The sequence below is a fragment of the Suricata suricatta genome, chromosome 14 (assembly GCF_006229205.1).
Source record: "Suricata suricatta isolate VVHF042 chromosome 14, meerkat_22Aug2017_6uvM2_HiC, whole genome shotgun sequence".
NCBI lineage: Eukaryota > Metazoa > Chordata > Mammalia > Carnivora > Herpestidae > Suricata > Suricata suricatta.
In genome coordinates this window covers 57,604,213-57,621,982 of record NC_043713.1, presented here as the reverse complement: position 1 = coordinate 57,621,982, position 17,770 = coordinate 57,604,213, and the positions used below count along the sequence as shown (strand labels likewise).

Below are 17,770 nucleotides of genomic sequence, written 5' to 3'. Positions count from 1 at the left end.
CTCACATCTTTTCAAGCTTCAATAGTAAATATTCTGCTACTATGTATTAAATACTGCATGGTTTGCCCAAGCTAAGATGAAACCACAACATGAATCAATAAGCATTTTGCATTTTCTTTCATTATCTACTCAAAGTCACGCCTACTGCACCTCTAAACATTTCATTAAATCCAATTATACAGCAAACACTCCCAAAATAAACTTTGTGTCAAGTGTAGTATCTGTTCTTATCAGTTTAATGTTTCTTTTTGAGAGCGCACAAAGAGAGCGCTTTTTGAGAGCATGGTCCCCAGGGGACCATGGGGAGAGGAAGGGGGAAAGAGAGCGGGGGAGAGTGAGGGACACAGATCAAGGGAGACTACTGAATACTGAAAACAAACCATGGACCATGGACTGAAGGGGGAGGGGCAGGGAGGGAGGGGGTGATGGTCATGGTGGGGGGCACTTGTGGGGAGAAGCACTGGGTGTTATATGGAAACCAATTTGACAATAAACTATTAAAAAAAAAAAAGAAATGGAAGGGAAGGGAAGGTAGTCCTTCAGTGCAAGTGGATGTTACCTGCAGACTATAAACAGAGTCAAATCTCCCTGGTTAGAGGTTCATCTTCACCAGGGACAGAAAGAGTTGATGATAAAGATATTGATACATTGTATAGATTGGGTGGTAATGGCCACTCATCAAAGCTCAAGCAAAAAGATTAAGGTCATCGGCAATTAGCCAAAAACTGAAACCACTGATAGAGCTCTTCATCTCATTATGAAGAGGATAAGAAGATTCTAATCATTTCTGAAGCTATTACTCCGGCCACTTCCCGAACAGCCCACAAACTATGCAGAGCTGTTGCACACCAGTCTCAAAACAGTTCAGTCCCAGTCCAGAAGCAAATGAGAATGGCAGTATGTACTTTTCTCCTTTGGCCCTGCTGAGTTTTTTTTATTAGTCATGATTAAAAGGAAAAACAAAATGCCTCTTCTATTTTGTCAATTTTAAATGATGAGGGAGAAAGTTCCCAATGACTACCAATACCCTGATTTATTTAGGTCAGATCTTGCCAATCAAGTGTTACTTACTCCTCAAAAGGAGTCCTGTGGTTTGGAGGAATGATGGTGTCAAGTTATATCATTATTTAAATGTTTAAGATTTCAGGTGCCTCCTGGATGTGTTCAGTGCTGCAACAGGGGCTTTTGCTTTTGCATCTGAAATACTTGGGGCCAAAATTATAACTCTGATTGGTGGAAGCTGCTGTCCTAGTTAACTAAGGTACTGTTCATTGATTAATATTTTTGACAGTATCAGAATCAACAGCCTATGCTAACATCAACTTCAGGTGATTCTTATGTTGGTAACTCTAAAGTCAACAAAGTAGCATTAGGTTGTTAGCCCGCCTATCTTTGTCTTGTTCTACATGCCTCATTTTGTAAGTTTTCATAAGATTTTTCTTATGAAATGAACCGCAAATACAAAGAAGCTTATGCATACAATACACTGAAATCATCAAGGTAGAGCGAAAATCTAGAAACAAAGAGCATATGGAAGGCACAGTGGGAATATCTGGGCAACCCATCCCCACCTCACCTTGCTCTGTCCTTCCTCCTCTCCCTCTTTCCTGCCTCCCACTTCAGTCCTCCATGGATAATAACCAAGACAATGTTTAGAATACAAGAATCAGTGGACTCACATCATGCCTCAAGGAGACTCTCGTTTTAGACTATTAGCAGTGGTTTTGAATCAGTATTTTTGAATCAGAGCCTGGCTTCTCAGAGGCACCAGGTCCCAGTTATTTGCATAGTATGCAAAATATCACTTATTGGAACAAAGTATTTCTCAAATACAGAGTTACACAGTTTCCTAAGACTCCGTTTTTTCTCCTCTGGTAGAAAAAGTGTTGAGAGTGAGTCAGTGTTGCAGTTAAGTGAACTTGGCCAAGCTATTTACTATTTTCAAAACTACCTTTCCTCACCTATAAAAAGAATGTGAGACAGTAACTTGACAGCTCCTCTAGCATATCCATCTGTGGCTACTTCTAATGTGGAAGGAACTAACAGCCTTAAATGGGGTCTGGGTGCCCCTCAGGTGGAGTTTGCATGGGGATATGGGTTCACGTACTAGGATCAGGTCCCGTCCTATCTTCTACAAAACACAACCTAACCTGAGACAGAGCCATACATCCCCACTTCAAAGAAAGTAAATGTTCCATTTTAAGGCAGAAGATAAGGAAAGCTGAGTCATAACAATGAGGCCAAGCACCTTAAAACAAGAAGGAAGCCAACAGTGCTATGAAAATACAAGAACTCTGATCTTGTGATCTGGGTTATATGGAACTTACCGAAAGGTGAAATGCACTTAGACAAAAGAATGGTTCTGGGAAATGGCCCAGGCGTTTTGTACCAAGGTGATCACACAATTAAATCAGTATTAATTACATGGGCATGGAATAGGACAAACATATAGATAGATACAAACATCTGAAAAGACTCTGAGCATCATCCTCTGTGGGTTTCTACTCTTGCAAGATGTCCTTTGAGTATACGACCTCAGTAATAAGTCATCCTTGAGTAGAAATCCCAGGCCAGGGTGTTTATTTTAATAAGGTTAGGATTGTGTAAGATTCTGCTTGGAAAAAGTTCAAGGTTTTGTTTTTTTTTTTTAATTCAGTTTTCCGGAAAGTTGACAGCCCAGAGGAAAAACACATTTTAAAAATGATTCCCCAGGAATGCAATACGTGAAAAAACAAATTCCAAGCCTATAAATTTGATCATGGCTCTGAACTAGGGACTGTGATGCTTTCACACACAAAAGAAATAAAAGAGTGAGTTTGGCTGTAGCAGTGCCTGCTTCTGGGTGGAGGACAGGCCATTCCCTGCAGGGGCCTAGAGGCCTCCCTGGTCTTCTTTTCCCCTTTCACTGCAGTTCAGGGTTTACTTGGCTCTGCTATTTTCTGTAGAGTGTTAGAGGGGATGGTAATTGCTCTGTAACTTCCATTTCCTGATCCTGGTTTTCTGAATCACCCTGATTAGTAAACTGCCCAATAGGACTTGGCAGTAGTTAGCCTTGATAATGGCCTTCAAGCCTCTCCATGGGGAGGGGGTCTCTACAGAACACTGCCCTTACAATGGGGGCAGGGAGGACATGCATGCCACTTGAGTCATACTCTGAAGTGTCCTTTGACTGCTGTAAAGAAGAGAATCTTGGAATTACTGGATGACCTTGAATGTTAGAGTCTAGACCTAAGAAATGAACTAACATTCTATATTGGATCAGAATGGCTTAGGAGACATGGAATGCATTTCACCAGGAGGCTTGCAGGAAGTCCAAGTCAGGAATAAGGACAGCCTTGACCTTGGTTCGGTTAAGAGAAGTTGAGGAGCACCTGGCTGGCTTAGTAGCAGAAGCATGGGACTCTCAATGTCAGGGCTGTGAGTTTGAGCCCCACACTGGGGGTAGAGATTACTTAAAGATAAATAAATAAATATTAAAAAAAGAAGTAGGAAACAAAGATGGACGGACTGCAGGATGACACTGGCAGGATGTGACAAGTGACTGGAAGTAGCAGGGTGAAGAGAGGGATACAGAAAAGCAAAGATATGGAAACCAACTTGGTAATAAACTATTAATTAAAAAAAAAAAAAGAAAAGAAAAGATAGGGGCACCTGTGTGGTTCAGTTGGTTAAGCATCTAACTTCTGCTCAGGTCATGATCTTGTGGTTCATGGGATTGAGCCCCACACCGGGCTCTGTGCTGACAGTTCAGAGTCTGGAGCCTGCTTCGAATTCTGTGTGTGTGTCTCTCTCTCCCACTGCCCCTTCCCTGCTGTCTCTCTCTCTCAAAAATAAACATTAATAAAAAAAGAGAGAGAGAAGCAAAGATAAATGTTTAGGTTGCTGAAGGAATGGTGACATTCACAGAGAGGGAAGAAGCAGGATGTCATCAATGGCTGCTAGTCCAAAATGCCAGATGTCTTCAAAACGGGGAGGCTTAAGTTACTCTAAAATCATTAGACTTCCTTAACATTCAAGGGCATCTTTTCCTTTTATTTTTCATTTTAAATGAATAGACTCTATTGAATGAATAGTTTTAGGTTTACAGAAAATGTTGCACATCTAATACAGAGAGCTCCTAATACTCCTCCCCCTCATTCCCAACTTTCCTCATTTTAACGACTTGCACAACTGTGTAACACTTATTGTGATTGACGAGCTGTCGTTGATTATTATGAACCCAAATCCACAGACTACATTAGGGCTCATTTTTGGCCATTTTATCCAAATCCTTTGGGTTTTGATAAATGTATGTCAGGCATCCACCATTATATACAGAATAGTTTCACTGCCCTCAAATTCCTCTTTTCTGTGTCCACTGTGTCCACTTACTGATCTCTCCCACCTTCCCTCCATGAGCCCGTGGCAACCACTGATCTTTCTACTGTCCCTATAGGTCTGCCTTTTCTAGAATGTCACATAGTTGGAATCATATGGTATGTAGCCATTTCAGATTGGCTTCTTTCACTTAGCAATATGCATTTAAGTTTCCTCCATGTCTTTCTATGGCCTGATAGCTCATTTCTTTTTATTATTGAAAGATATTCCATTGAATAGGGTATGTCCCCTTAATTTCTTATTTTAACATTTAAAAATTACATTACACAAAAACACAAGTCACAAGGGGCACCTGGGTGGCTCAGTCGGTTAAACATTCAACTCTTGATTTCAGCTCAGGTTGTGATCTCACAGTTCAAGAGTTTGAGCCCCATATTGGGCCCTGTGCTGAAGTGCAGAGCCTGCCTGGGATTCTCTCTTTCTCTCTCTCTCTGCCACTTCCCTGTGCTCTCTCTCTCTCTTTCTCAAAATAAATAAATAAACAAACAAACAAACAAACAAACTTAAAAAAAAAGCCCTCAAGTGAAAAAAATCTAACAAACCAGACTTGATCAAAATTAAAAACGTCTGTTCTTCCAAAGACATCATCAAGAAAATGAAAAGGCAAACCATAGCCTCGAGAGCAAATATGTGAAAAAAAACAAATATCTGAAAGCATGTATCCAAAATATACAAATAATCTTTAATACTCAACAATAAGAAAACAAACAACTCAATACAAAACAGGAAAAATTTAAACCAACACTTCACCAAAGAAGACACAAGAACTGTAAATAAGCAAATAAAAAAGCACTTGACATTATTAGTCATTAGGAAGATGGACATTAAAGCCACAATGAGAGGGGCGCCCAGGTGGGCTCAGTCAATTGAGCATCTCAGGTCATGATCTTGTGGTTAGTGGGTTCCGGCACCGTGTCGGGCTCTGTGCTGACAGTTTGGGGCCTGGAGCCGGTCTTTGGATTCCGTGTCTCCCTCTCTCTGCCCCTCACCATGCACGTGCATGCATGCTCTTGTTCTCAAAAATAAATAAATAAACGTAAAACAAACAAACAAAGAAATTGCATGATTCCCTCATGGAGAGGGAATCTCTTGCTTAAGAAAGGCTTAAGAGACATATCAACTGATCACTGTGTCAAATTTATTTGCATCCTGATTCAAACAAACCATAAAATGCAAACAAAGAAACCATTTAGGACAAATATGAGCTATTTGGAAATTTGAACACTGACTATCTGGTGATATTAATATGACAGCGGCATTATAATCACTAACATAATAATGAAATTGTTATGTAAAAAAGGTTACATTCTGAAAATATTTACAGATGAAATCTGGAATTCCCTTCAAAATAATTCAGGTGGGAGGTGAGGGGGTGTGTGGGGTAGAGATGAAACCAGCTTGGGTATGAGTGCGTGCTGGTTCACTATGTTATTTGGTTTACTGGTATATAAAAATTTTTTTTTAATGTTTTTATTTATTTTTGAGAGAGAGAGGCAGCATGAGCAGGGGAAGGTCAGAGAGAGAGAGGGAGATACAGAATCTGAAGACAGGCTCCAGGCTCTGAGCTAGCTGTCAGCACAGAGCCTGACAGCGGGGCTGGAATCCGCGAACTGCGGGATCATGACCTGAGCGGAAGTCAGACGTTCAACCAACTGAGCCACCCAGGTGCCCCTACTGGTGTATATTTTAAAATTTTTCCAAAATAAAGCCCAATTTAAAACCAGTTTTTAAAAACATTTTTACTTATTTTTGAGAGACAGAGCACAAGTGAAGAAGGGCCAGAGAGAGAGGGAGACTCAGAATCTGAAGCAGGCTCCAGGCTCTGAGCTGTAAGCACAGAGCCCAACCTCAGGGCTCAAACCCACCAACCGTAAGATCATGACTTGGGACACCTGGGTGGCTCAGTTGGTTGGGCGGCCGACTTCAGCTCAGGTCATGATCTCACAGTTCATGAGTTTGAGCCCTGCATTAGGCTCTGTGTTGACAGCTCGGAGTCTGGAGCCTGTTCCAGATTCTGTGTCTCCCTCCCCAGTTTGTACTTGGTCTCTCTCTGTGTGTCTCAAAAATAAGTAAAAAACATTTTAAAAATTTTTAAAAAAAGATAATGACCTGAGCCAAAGTCAGATGCTTAACCACCGAGCCACCCAGGCGCCCCTAAAGCTAAAGAGAGAGCAAGCACATGAGCAGGGGAGGGAGAAGGAGAGAGAACCCAAAGTAGGCTCCTTGCTGTCAGGACGTGGAGCTAGAACCCACAAACTGTGAGATCATGACCTGTGCGCAAACCAAGAGCCAGCCGCTTAACCAACTGAGCCACCCAGGCGCCCCAAGTCTGATTTTGTTTTTGTTTTTGTTTCTGTTCCCTGGAATCTCACCACCATGAAACAACCACTATTAACATTTTAAGCATATATATCCTTCCAACCTTTGCCCAGAAGAATATATCGTTTACTATATATACTATATGGCTCATATTTTACGAAATCAGGATACTATACAAACCAATCTGTAAGGTCTGTTTCACATTCAATAACTTATCTTTCATGTAATGAATATAGATATACATCATTTTAAAACACTAGTTTACACTGGTGTATCATGGTTTGTTTGCTTTATTTTTTTTTAAACAATTTCCCAACTTTGGGACGGTTAAGTCATTTCCTGTTTTTCACCATTACAAATAGCGTTCCCCCAAACTGCCATGGGCAATAAGCAGTGAGGCAGACTAGAAGTTTCAGGCCAGTTCCGGAGACTCTCTGTCAGCCTTCTAACACCAGCTGCTTGCTCTGACCCAGAGCATGTTACAAACCTCTCCAAGCCTTAATTTCCACGTATGTAAAACAGGGATGGTAACAGTGCCTATTCTACAGGATACACGGTGTACTGATGAGTTAATATACATTAAGCAATTGCAACAATGGGACAGAATGAGAACTTGCTAGGTATTAAACATTACTGCTATATTTTGCACCCCTGATCAGCGTCTGCTTCAGAATCGTCAGGATAAAAGATACGCATCTTTAGGGCTTTTGATACCTCCACTTATCCATATTCTGAAAACTACATTATTTCACAGACATCCCCTGTTACTGCAATCCCTAAATTAATGTTCTGGATGTAAGACATGTCTTTGTCCTTTCCTGTGCCTTAACGGCTAAACTTGCGTTCATTTGGCAGCTGGCTACACTACTATAAAATTTGCAAATGGTTTGTTTTGTTTTTAAATTTCCTTATCCTGCTCCAAACAAAAAAGTAATTACTAGAGAATTTAAAAAATCCAGAGCACTTAAAATAGCTACCACTCTGTGCAAAGACTGATCACAGAACAAGACCTGATCACTGCCCACCAGTCTTAACTTCCTGCCTGTGGAATGACCACTCTATTCTGATTTCTCCAAACCAATATGCTTGTACCTCCAATTATATTCACTTGTCAAAATATTTCTCACCTTGTTCTCAAACTACTAACTCACCAACACAAAACCTAGCTTGATGTCTACAATGTCTCCAGATGTGATTTTCAGAAAAAAGCCTTGTGTTCTCTTGTCCATTCAAATTAACTGGAACAAAAGCACAGCTGTCTGGCCGAGGTCCCACCCCAAGACAGACCTTTTACTGGTGAGCCTGCAGCCCCACCTCCTTTTGCCCTTAGGGAGAGTTAAAAACAACAACGCCAACAACGAAATGGTATAGAGTTGAAATAAATCCACACACCAAAACTTGTGTTTCTCACACTCCAGAATCCAGTCTGCAAGGCTCACACACGTGCAGCCCCAAGAGAACCTGCTCATTGGTGGGCCAGCCTCATTCCAGGAACGGGGACCCGGGGCATCCAGAGAGCACCACTCTCTCCCACAGCCCCCAAGCCCAGCCTGTGTTACTGGCTCTACTTCCGAAAGATTTTTGAAGTTCACGTCCATGTCCTTCCACCTGGTCCCAGCCTCCTCTCTGCAGCATGACTGCAGCGGCACCCAAATCGGGGAGCTATTTCCATCCTTTCTGCACCTGTCCATTCCCCAAGGGTGATCGTTCTGTCACTGTGTACGGGCTATGCCACACCCCTGCTTAAAACCCTTGCAAGGCTTCCATAGTATCACCTCCTCCTTCCCAATACAACGCCAGAGCAAGGACCCAGCTCCGTCTCCACACTCCCACCCAGGGGTGCCTCAGCTTGCCACCTCCAGTGACCTTCTTTCTTCTAAATGCAACCCACCACTTCCGGCCTCAGGAACTCAGCTCACAGTGCTCACTCAGCTTGAGGCTCCTTCTGAGCTCTTTGCCCAACTGGCCTCTCCCCATTTTCCAGGTCCAGCTTAAAATCATTCCCCTGCGGAGATCTCCCTCACCAATCTAAAGTCCTCACCTGTCACTATTCCTGGATTCTTGTTCTCCGGCTTCAAAGCATTTATTACAATGTGTCATCATATACTTATTTGGCTCTCTGCCCACAGGTTGTCTTCCCGCCCGACCCCCAGTTTGTTTTGTTGACTGTGGTGTCCCTGGTGTCTGGCAAGGCACCTGACCCACAGAAGTGTCCTTTGTAGAGTAAAAGAATAAAGACATAGCTCAGCCTATGCAATTGGCTGGTGTCATCCAATCTTAAGTCCCCAGAGAAGAGTGACTCCATTTCACTTGATCTAGTGACCGCACTGAAATATTGTCCCTGGAACATCATGAGGCAGAAATGAAGAACCAAATTCAAAAGATCGAATTGAGCACTATCCTATCTACTCGTCTTAGCTTCATGGGGAACATGACAGAGCAAGACCTGCTGGCAGAAAACTTGCATGAGGTGTATATCACTTAAAGAGCGTTCGTTTAATGTGCTCATTTAATTTAATCACTTAAATGTGTTCAAATGTCGGAATGATGGGGGAAGCCAAAAGTAACCTCGGGAGCCACCCGTGGGAACTGGGGGAAATGAAGACTTCGTGAAGGATAAAGATATGAATTGGACCTTCATGGAATTCAGGTTTGCAGGGAGGAAGGAGAAGCATCACATCAGAACCAGAGACAGTAAGTGGATGGAGGAGGGGAAAAAGACAAAGCCTGCTGAGAAGCAAAGACTGACGTCAGAGCTCCGTACCCTGCCTTCCAAGATTACAGAGTCGGGCAGAGTAGTTGGCAAGGAAGACCACCAAGAGTTGGGTTTTGATTCGTAACACTGTAATGAGTACACAGCAACAAGAATATTCTTTGTGCTTTCACATACCAACTGAAACACTCGAATGTACCATAATTTTCTTGGCCAAGAATTCTCTTTTAACTCAAAGAGGGAAACTCGGATGTTCAAATTAAAGGCATAAGACCTCAAAAAAGAAAAATTTCTGAGGAGAAATGCATGGAAGGGAACGAGTCATATGCAGTGGGGCAAAGGAGATCCAAAAATGTCATTGAGGAGAGGGTACCTGGAGGAATACACATGTGGGGACAGACTGTGTGCACACCCCACCTCCCACTCCAAAACAGGGCAGCACCCTTATAAGGTCCTTTACAGGGTAGCTTGAGCCTTTGAAAACAGATAATATTCCACTAAGCAACTTCCAGTTAGTAAGTACATTAACTCATGCCTAGGAAACACAGTTGTCTCCTTTCTGCTTTATGAACGCCCTGGGAATACAGAAGAGGAACACTGGTCTCTTCATCCAAGTCGATATGAATTAATTTTGCTTAAGCACACCTTTTCAAAGGGCTTTTACTCTCACCACTTTTATTGCATCCTTTCTTCCAGGCACGTTTGTGTCTGGAACATCGCTCTGGAGAAGGTACAAGTCAGCAATATCTCGTTCTATTCTGAGCTCAGAAGGGGCACATGTAACACAAGTAGGAGCAGGGGAGAACATGAATGAAATGTCAGTATACGTAGGTGTACTTGGTACTGCATTTTAAATTAACCTGTTATTAGGCTACAACACTCCATTGTGAAGAAATTCACCTGAAGGAGCAAAGAGGCCCCAGTGCTTACAGTACTGTGGGCCTTGTATCTACAGGCTTCTTTGCTAAGGCAATTTATTTTTTGAGAGAGAGAGCTTGCAAACAGGGGAAGGACAGAGAGAGAGAGAGAGAGAGAGAGAGAGAGAGAGAGAGAGAGAGAGAATCTCAAACAGGTTCCATACCCAGTGTAGAGCCCAATGCAGGGCTTAATCTCATGACCCTGGGGTCACAGGTGCCCTGAGCCCAGATCCAGTGTCAAACACCAGAAGGAACCCAGGCACCCTCCAAGGCAATGTTAACCAAAGTTAATGAAACAGAAACAAGCACTTGTTTATTTTATCTAGAAGACAAAGTGATAGTTATTCTATGGCTTATACAGGAATTAATTATTTGAAGCCATAATTTAAAGCCATAATTACCTACTGCTTTAGGCACAACACTTGCTTTTTCTTAAATGAAGCAGACCACCAAGATCTTGGGACTTCCTTATTCAAGGTCCCCATCACCTACAGCCATAAAGACCTCCTAGGGGGTGAATAGGTGTATACGGGCTGGACCACACAAAGAAGTATCTTTCAAGTTAAGATATTAGTACTTGCTGCTTAGGCTTATTTTCTTCTTTGCGGTTCTTATATCACTCTTCGTTTTAATCATGGTGTGTGTAAAGTTCAGAAAATCTCCTAGCTCATGCAGAATTCTCAAGCTGACTCTCAGGTATGCAGAGCACTGTGTTTCTTTCACTGGGCACTGCGGGCCGCACTGTCTGCCTTCTAGGGGTTAAAGCTGTGGGAAGGACTCTAGATCATGTAAGAAACTGCGCAAAGGGAAGGCGTCAATGTCATCAGGAATGCTCTAGCTTCACTAGGTAAAACCTTTAATCCAAATAAAATGCTGTATAGTCATACAACTTGCCTAACACACCAGAAAAGCCAAACGCCACCAGAAAAGAATGAGTTTGATCCAACGGAAAATGAGGTTAATGGAATGAGGTCAAGCCAAACTCTCTAAGGGGTCATCCAGCATTCCACAGCTACAGAGGACAGCTGAGTCTTCCATCCACAGCCTAGTAAGGAGCAAGAGTCTGGGGATCCAGTGTTTCCAACATAAAATTACAGCCTATCACTCTCAAGTTCAACCACGAAGGTCAATGCACTTGGATGGACACTATTTTGTTGAGAGGGTGAAATAATAGTGGGCAAACGAACCCTTCTGAAGGAGGTGGGAGGGAAGGTGATGTGGACCCCCAGTGAACAAGTTCAGGCCTTAGCTGTGTGTTCTTACGCATTTCCTTTTCATGTAAGTAACCTCAGTCAGAGTTCCCCATCTTCCAGTGAATTCCCCATCAAGCCAAGAGAAACAAACAAAATAATCCTCGCTGTGGGTTCTCAGAGCCTAAAGTAATGAACCAAAATGAGTTAAAAGGAAATCAAATCTGTTCTGGGAAGTAAAGGCCCCTTGGACTTTGAGAGCAGCGCCAACTATAACCTCAGGCAGAAGAGAGATCAAACCATCAGTTTCCCCTGGAATTCCCTTCTGGAATTGTGTGGAGCCAGATAAGATCTTTAAGAACAACTGCCAACCATTCAGGGGTTCAACTTTTCATAAGCCGGGTACCCAGGGCCTCTGGGTCACCTCAGTAAACATGGACCCTTCTGCAAAGTCCCTGATTACGCTCCAGAGGCATCTTGGGACAGTTTCTCAAGGCAGCTGTCAGCAGGTAGCTTTCTGAGGGGACCCAGCACAGACATCTTTACCAAAGAAGTTGTTTGTGGGGAAGAGCACTGGGTGATATATGGAAACCAACTTGGCAATAAGCTATTAATAAAAAAAAAAAAAAGTTGTGAAGGGGAAATCTGGCCATCAGCTGGGAAACAGGTCTGAGATAAAGCTTACTTATGGGGAACCAGCATAAAGAAAGGGAATTATAACATGACCCAGAACAGGAGACAAAGATGGGAGCCACCACCTTCCACTAACGGGCTTATCAGAAAGGAGAAAACTCCTTATGACATGGGCCATCCACCAATTTCCGGTCTTGAGGGACGGAGACTCAATTTTTGTTGATGACCCCCCCAGGCAAAAGAAATTACTAAAAGTTTCCTTTATTTTGTTTGCCTAGAGTCCATCCATTTAATGCACGACGTTAGTTTTCTTATACCTTATCACTGCCTATTTTATTTCTCTTCCCCTCAACATACAAACATAAAATGCTATCACATACACAACCTTTTTAAAGTTTACTTATTTGAGACAGAGAGAGAGAGAGAGAGAGAGAGAGAGAGAGAGAGAGAGAAACAGTGGGGGAGGGGCAGAGAAAAGAGGAACAGAGGACCCGAGTGGGTGCTGCACTGACAGAAGAGAGCCTGATGTGGGGCTCGAGCCCACGAACCACGAGATCATGACCCAAGCCTAAGTTGGACGGTCAACTGACGGAGTCATCCAGGTATCCCATACACGTTTTAATTAAAATGACTTATTTTGTGACAGAATTACTTCATTTTGATTCACAAAACACAGAATCAACAGGTTAAAGTACAGAACGATAGCCATTCAGGATTAGAAGGCATATAAAGGTCCATAATAAGGAGTGCAGACTGTGACTTTTACATCTGTGGCATCAGACAGACTTACACAGAGGGAAAGCTCGAGCACAGCACTCTGTGATTTTATGCTTTGACTCCCAGAGTGTACGAACATAGGCAAAGCTGAAAATGCAATGCAGGTACTTACTGATTCCTTGAAAGAGCTCTTCGATATTAATAGCATTTTTTGCACTTGTTTCAACCACGACAGCACCTATGGATTCGGCATATTCCTTAGCGTCCTTCAAGGGAACTTCCCTGGAAAAGAGGTCACGCCCGGACAGAAGTGAATGCTCATTTGTAACATAAATAACTCAACAAACCAAATAAACAGCTCACGTGGAAACAGCTCCTTTACTGCCCTGCAGGATAACAACTCGATTGCTCAGCAAGTACTGAAAACTTAGGATGGCGGAACATTTTTAAAGTTTAATGTCTGGTCTCTGGCCTCCATGAAGGTTAAGATGTGCATATATAAAATGCTGTCCCTGGTCCCACAGAAGGAAAGAATCTCAGATTTTAGAAAAACTTGTCATAAAGATGGCAGCATACATTCCAGCTTTCAGAGTTAGGGCTGATTTCAATTCTTTTCCCACAAAAATGACTCATTGTATATTTTCAAAATTTTGTGTAATGTGCATGTGCGTGCATGTGCATGGTCCTGCACACACATGCTTTTGCAAAACTTTTTGCATACTTTTTCACAAATCAGAGAGAATATGTGACATGATTTGAAGGCCTGGAAATTGCTGTGGTTATAGCTATAGTGCAATATAACGTAACTGGACTTTCATCTTTAAGAGGCTGTTCCTGCAAAGGTTTTTGGACATGAACTCCATTTAAATGAATAATCCATAAACATATTTATTGATCTTTTCTTAATGTGAAGATGCTGTGGTGGATCTGAAGATTAAAAAGACACAGGTCCAGGGGCGCCTGGGTGGCTCAGTCAGTTAAGCGTCCGGCTTTGGCTCAGATCATGATCTCATGGTTGTGGGTTTGAGCCCCACGTCAGGCTCTGTGTTGATATCTAGCTCAGAGCCTGGAGCCTGTCTTCGGACGCTGCATCTCCCTCTCTCTGACCTTCCCCTGCTCACGCCACGTCTCTCTCTCTCTCTCTCTCAAAAATAAGTAAAGCATTAAAAAAAAATAAAAAAAAAGACACAGGTCCTATTCTCCAGAAGTTTAGTCATTTATTCAACATTTACTGAGTGGCTATTATATGCTAGTCTCTCTTTAGGTGCTAGAGAAAACAGTAATCCCCGCCTTCTAAAACCTACTTGAGAGCAAAGACAAACATCATAGTTACTCTAACCCACAACACTGTACCATCTGCAATACGGGGATAATAAGGATGCAATAAAGCACTTCAGAATTATAGGAAGTATGCAGAAAGTGTTCAGAAGTACAGGAGTGGAGGGAGCAATGCATTTTGATCAATGGAATCTGGGAAGGTGAGTGTAGTGTGGCCAAGAAGTGGGTAGAACATGAATAAGAATTTGTGATGCCACCACTGGAGAAAGGCCCCATGGCAGGGAGTTCCCTCATGCCCAGATACTGTTAAAAATCAATTCTGGACCCGGCACTGCCTTGGATGGAAGGGTGGATTTACAAGTGAATGGTCTCAATGGAGAGGTCAGACTGAGACCTTCGCTTGAGATGGAAGGGAGTGGCCAGCAGGAACCACAGCAGATGGGCCAGAAGACACCCCACACCTGTCTCTTGGCCAGCTGCCACTGAGGAACAGGAGGACAATAGAGTCAGCCCCACCTTCTAGCGGAAAACAGTACAACAAAATAGGCTAACTGGGGAGTGAGTGAGGAGAAGAATTTGGAAACCCCCTCTCATGCTGTGGCCGAGAGAAAACACAGTGCTGGACTAGACGGATGGCTATAAGGAAAGAAAGATGGACAGAAAATCAAAACAGGGAGCGGAGTTAAGAAACTGTATCTCTCTCCCACCTCTGCCTCCTTCCTTTTCTTTCACCCCTTTGAATGCCTCCTAAATGGTTTTAACTGGCTTATAAAGTTACTGGGGAAATCATCCTTGGCATTTAAATTCTTTGCAGACCCCAAATCACACGAGAGGAGGGCTTTTTGGGTGCCAGCTGGGGAAGGGCCCATGAAAAGTCAGCTGTGGTAAAGGTAGCTGTCTCAGGCTTCCAAACCAGAGACAAAAAGCCTCTTGAGTCATGTCTTTTGGAATCTGTTCTTCCATAATCTTTCTTACCAAAGACCCCCCTGGGGAAAACTATGCTCCTGAATCTATACTCTGTATTGTCTTCAACAGACAACCCCCAGGCTTCTCACAAAGATTGGGGGCGGGGGGGGGGCAGAAAGAAGCTTGAGTTCTTTGATGGCAATAAATTTTACATTTAAGACATTCCAGAAAAGGGCTTTTCTGCCTTCAGGGTGGCACGTTACCCTAGTTTTCCTTTCTTCCTGGCAGTCTTTATCAAACCACAAATAGAAGGGTGGGGCTCATCTCTGCCCAAATGTCGTTTCAGGTGAACAGGCTGTGCCCTGCTAATATCTCTACCTGGGGGTATGGGTGATTCTGGCCAGCGAGAAAGTTTTGGAGACCCCTGAAGCAAGAGCAGATTATAAATACAGTTGAATGCTTCCTTAGCCCCTCTTTCCTTAGTGCCTTTGTGAGACAAAGAGGAATAGCATAGGTTTTTCCAGGATTAAGGCAAGTGGCTTTAACACAAAATCCAAAATATCCATCCTGAGCATAAGAGAAAGCCCATATGGGCTAATTATCTCACAGTCTTCAACACTGGACCTTGAAATGGAGAGATAAGAAAAGTGTGTCCTCACATGTCTTCCATGTTTCGAAATGGTTTCAGGAAATTAATGATTTTTCCAAAATGACACAGTGATTCAGGGGTGGAGGCAGAGTCTAATCTCAGACCCTCTCTGGCTCTGACCACTTTGCTCCCATCAGACCTTGAGCAACATAACCACCCAATGGGCACCCACGTTCCTGAGGCCATTCTTTCGATCATTATAGACAAATAATATATGAGGTTCTAAAGATCCTCCAGTTGTAATATCTTGGAGTCAAGGGTGGAAGCAAGGGAAGGGCATAGCCCATCCTCCTAAAGAATAGGTTCTGACTGAGGCTGGAGGGCCAGTGAAAGTTCCTCTAACAGTGAACCAAGATCAGAAGGACCAACCACTCTTGGGTCTGTCAAATATATTTCCTCTACTGTCGTGTAAAAAGAAATACATATGTGCTTCTTCTTCTTGCTTCTTGGAGGAGTTCCTGAAGCCAGGAACTTTCCTATGTGGTGGACATGTCTTTTGTTATTCACAAAGGCCCCCATTATGCCATACCTGACTTTCTTATAGGAAGGGGACCCTAGGGAGCTTCAGATGGGGGCTGGTTGCCAGAAAATCCAACCCCATAATTAGAGGGTTGAAACTCTCAGCCCCACTCTCCAACCCTGGGGAGGAGAGAACTGGAAATTGAATCAATCCTAACTAAATAATAAAACCCCAGGGAAAACTCTTGAACACAGGATTGGAGAGGTTTGAGTTGGTGAACACACTGAGATGCTGAGATGGTGGCAAGTCCTCCCTTGCTCTATGCTCCCTTCCATCTGGCTGGTCCTGAGTTGTACCCTTTATAGGAACACTGTAATCCCAAGTCTCATGTTCGAGACTAAGAACTCTGTTCTAGTGAATTATCGGACCTGAGGTGGAGAAGACATAGGAACCCTCAAACTGGTAGTCTGCTGTGGAAGTGAGGTTAACTTCTTAACCAAAACTTGCATCTGGCATCAGAAGTGGATGGGTGGGGCAGTCTTGTGGGACTGAGTCCTTAGTTTGTGGGATCTGTGCTAACTCCAGGGAGTTACCATCAGAATTGAATTGAATGGCAGGACACCTAGTTGGTATCAGCAAATTGTGGTTGAAACATACAGGTACAACTACGGTCTGAAGAAGAGCCTTAGAAAGGTGAGGATTTCCTTCCTCAGAGCCTCTTGCAGGTAAACTAGCAAGCAGTGGGAATGCCTCCATCTGCATTTCTGCAGAGGCCCACTGCACAACCCACAGGGCTGGAAGGTTGCCATCACTGGCCTTCTGTGATAATGATCACATGCAACTATGGCATCTAGTGGCTTTCATTCATTTTTTTCAACAAATATTTATCAAGTGTCTGCCACAGGGCATTGTGCTGGGCACTGGAATAGGTAAATGGATACTAATTTGCCCAAGCCCAGATTTAAACAGAGCTAGTCAATTTTGATGGGAAAGACTGTTTTGCAACTTTCTAGATCAAACCATGTACAGAATTCAGGACTCCCAGAAATCACCCAGAAAAGTTATTATAAATCGGCCAGGAAATGTAGACTGGGAGTCCTCTCTTAGTGTCCCTCCCACTGCTGCTCCTTCGCCCTTTTTTAGGAGCTGATGGCATTCTGCCTCCCTTAGATGTCAGCATCACATCACTCACGGTGTCTTTCTTGACTATCTGAGGTTTTACCCCTACTGGAAAGCAGCCGCAGGCAAGCCAAGTAGTCAGGATAGAGGTGAGGGTGCAGAACCAGGCCTGGCTCCCTCTGGAACCAGTGGGAGAAACAAAGGGCAGAGAAAGTGGGAAAGCTGGAGACCATGGGGGAGGCTACCCTCCCCTCACCAGGAAAACACTAAATTCAAGGGATTGTCTGAAGACACCAGAGTTGGGGTCAGAACCAAGAACTGCATGCTGGGGAGTGACAGCAATACTAGTCAGGCTTAGGGGTAGAAACACACAAAAGGGGAGTCATTTTCTAACCCAGGCCTGATGTTAGTCATTTGATATTTGAACGTGGTCTACACAGCAGCCTGTCCTGTGTCTCGCGCCATGGTACTCAGAGGTCAGGAAATAGCATT

General features: G+C 43.3%; 1 protein-coding gene across 1 annotated transcript in view; it reads right to left on the bottom strand.

Moving 5' to 3' along the window:
• RAB31 (RAB31, member RAS oncogene family) overlaps positions 1–17,770 on the bottom strand; it is a 136,080-nt gene that overhangs the window by 2,200 nt on the left and 116,110 nt on the right. Inside the window, exon 6 of the mRNA XM_029922200.1 lies at positions 13,039–13,148. Within this exon, the coding sequence (XP_029778060.1) occupies positions 13,039–13,148 (110 nt within the window). The remainder of the gene's footprint in view (positions 1–13,038; positions 13,149–17,770) is intronic.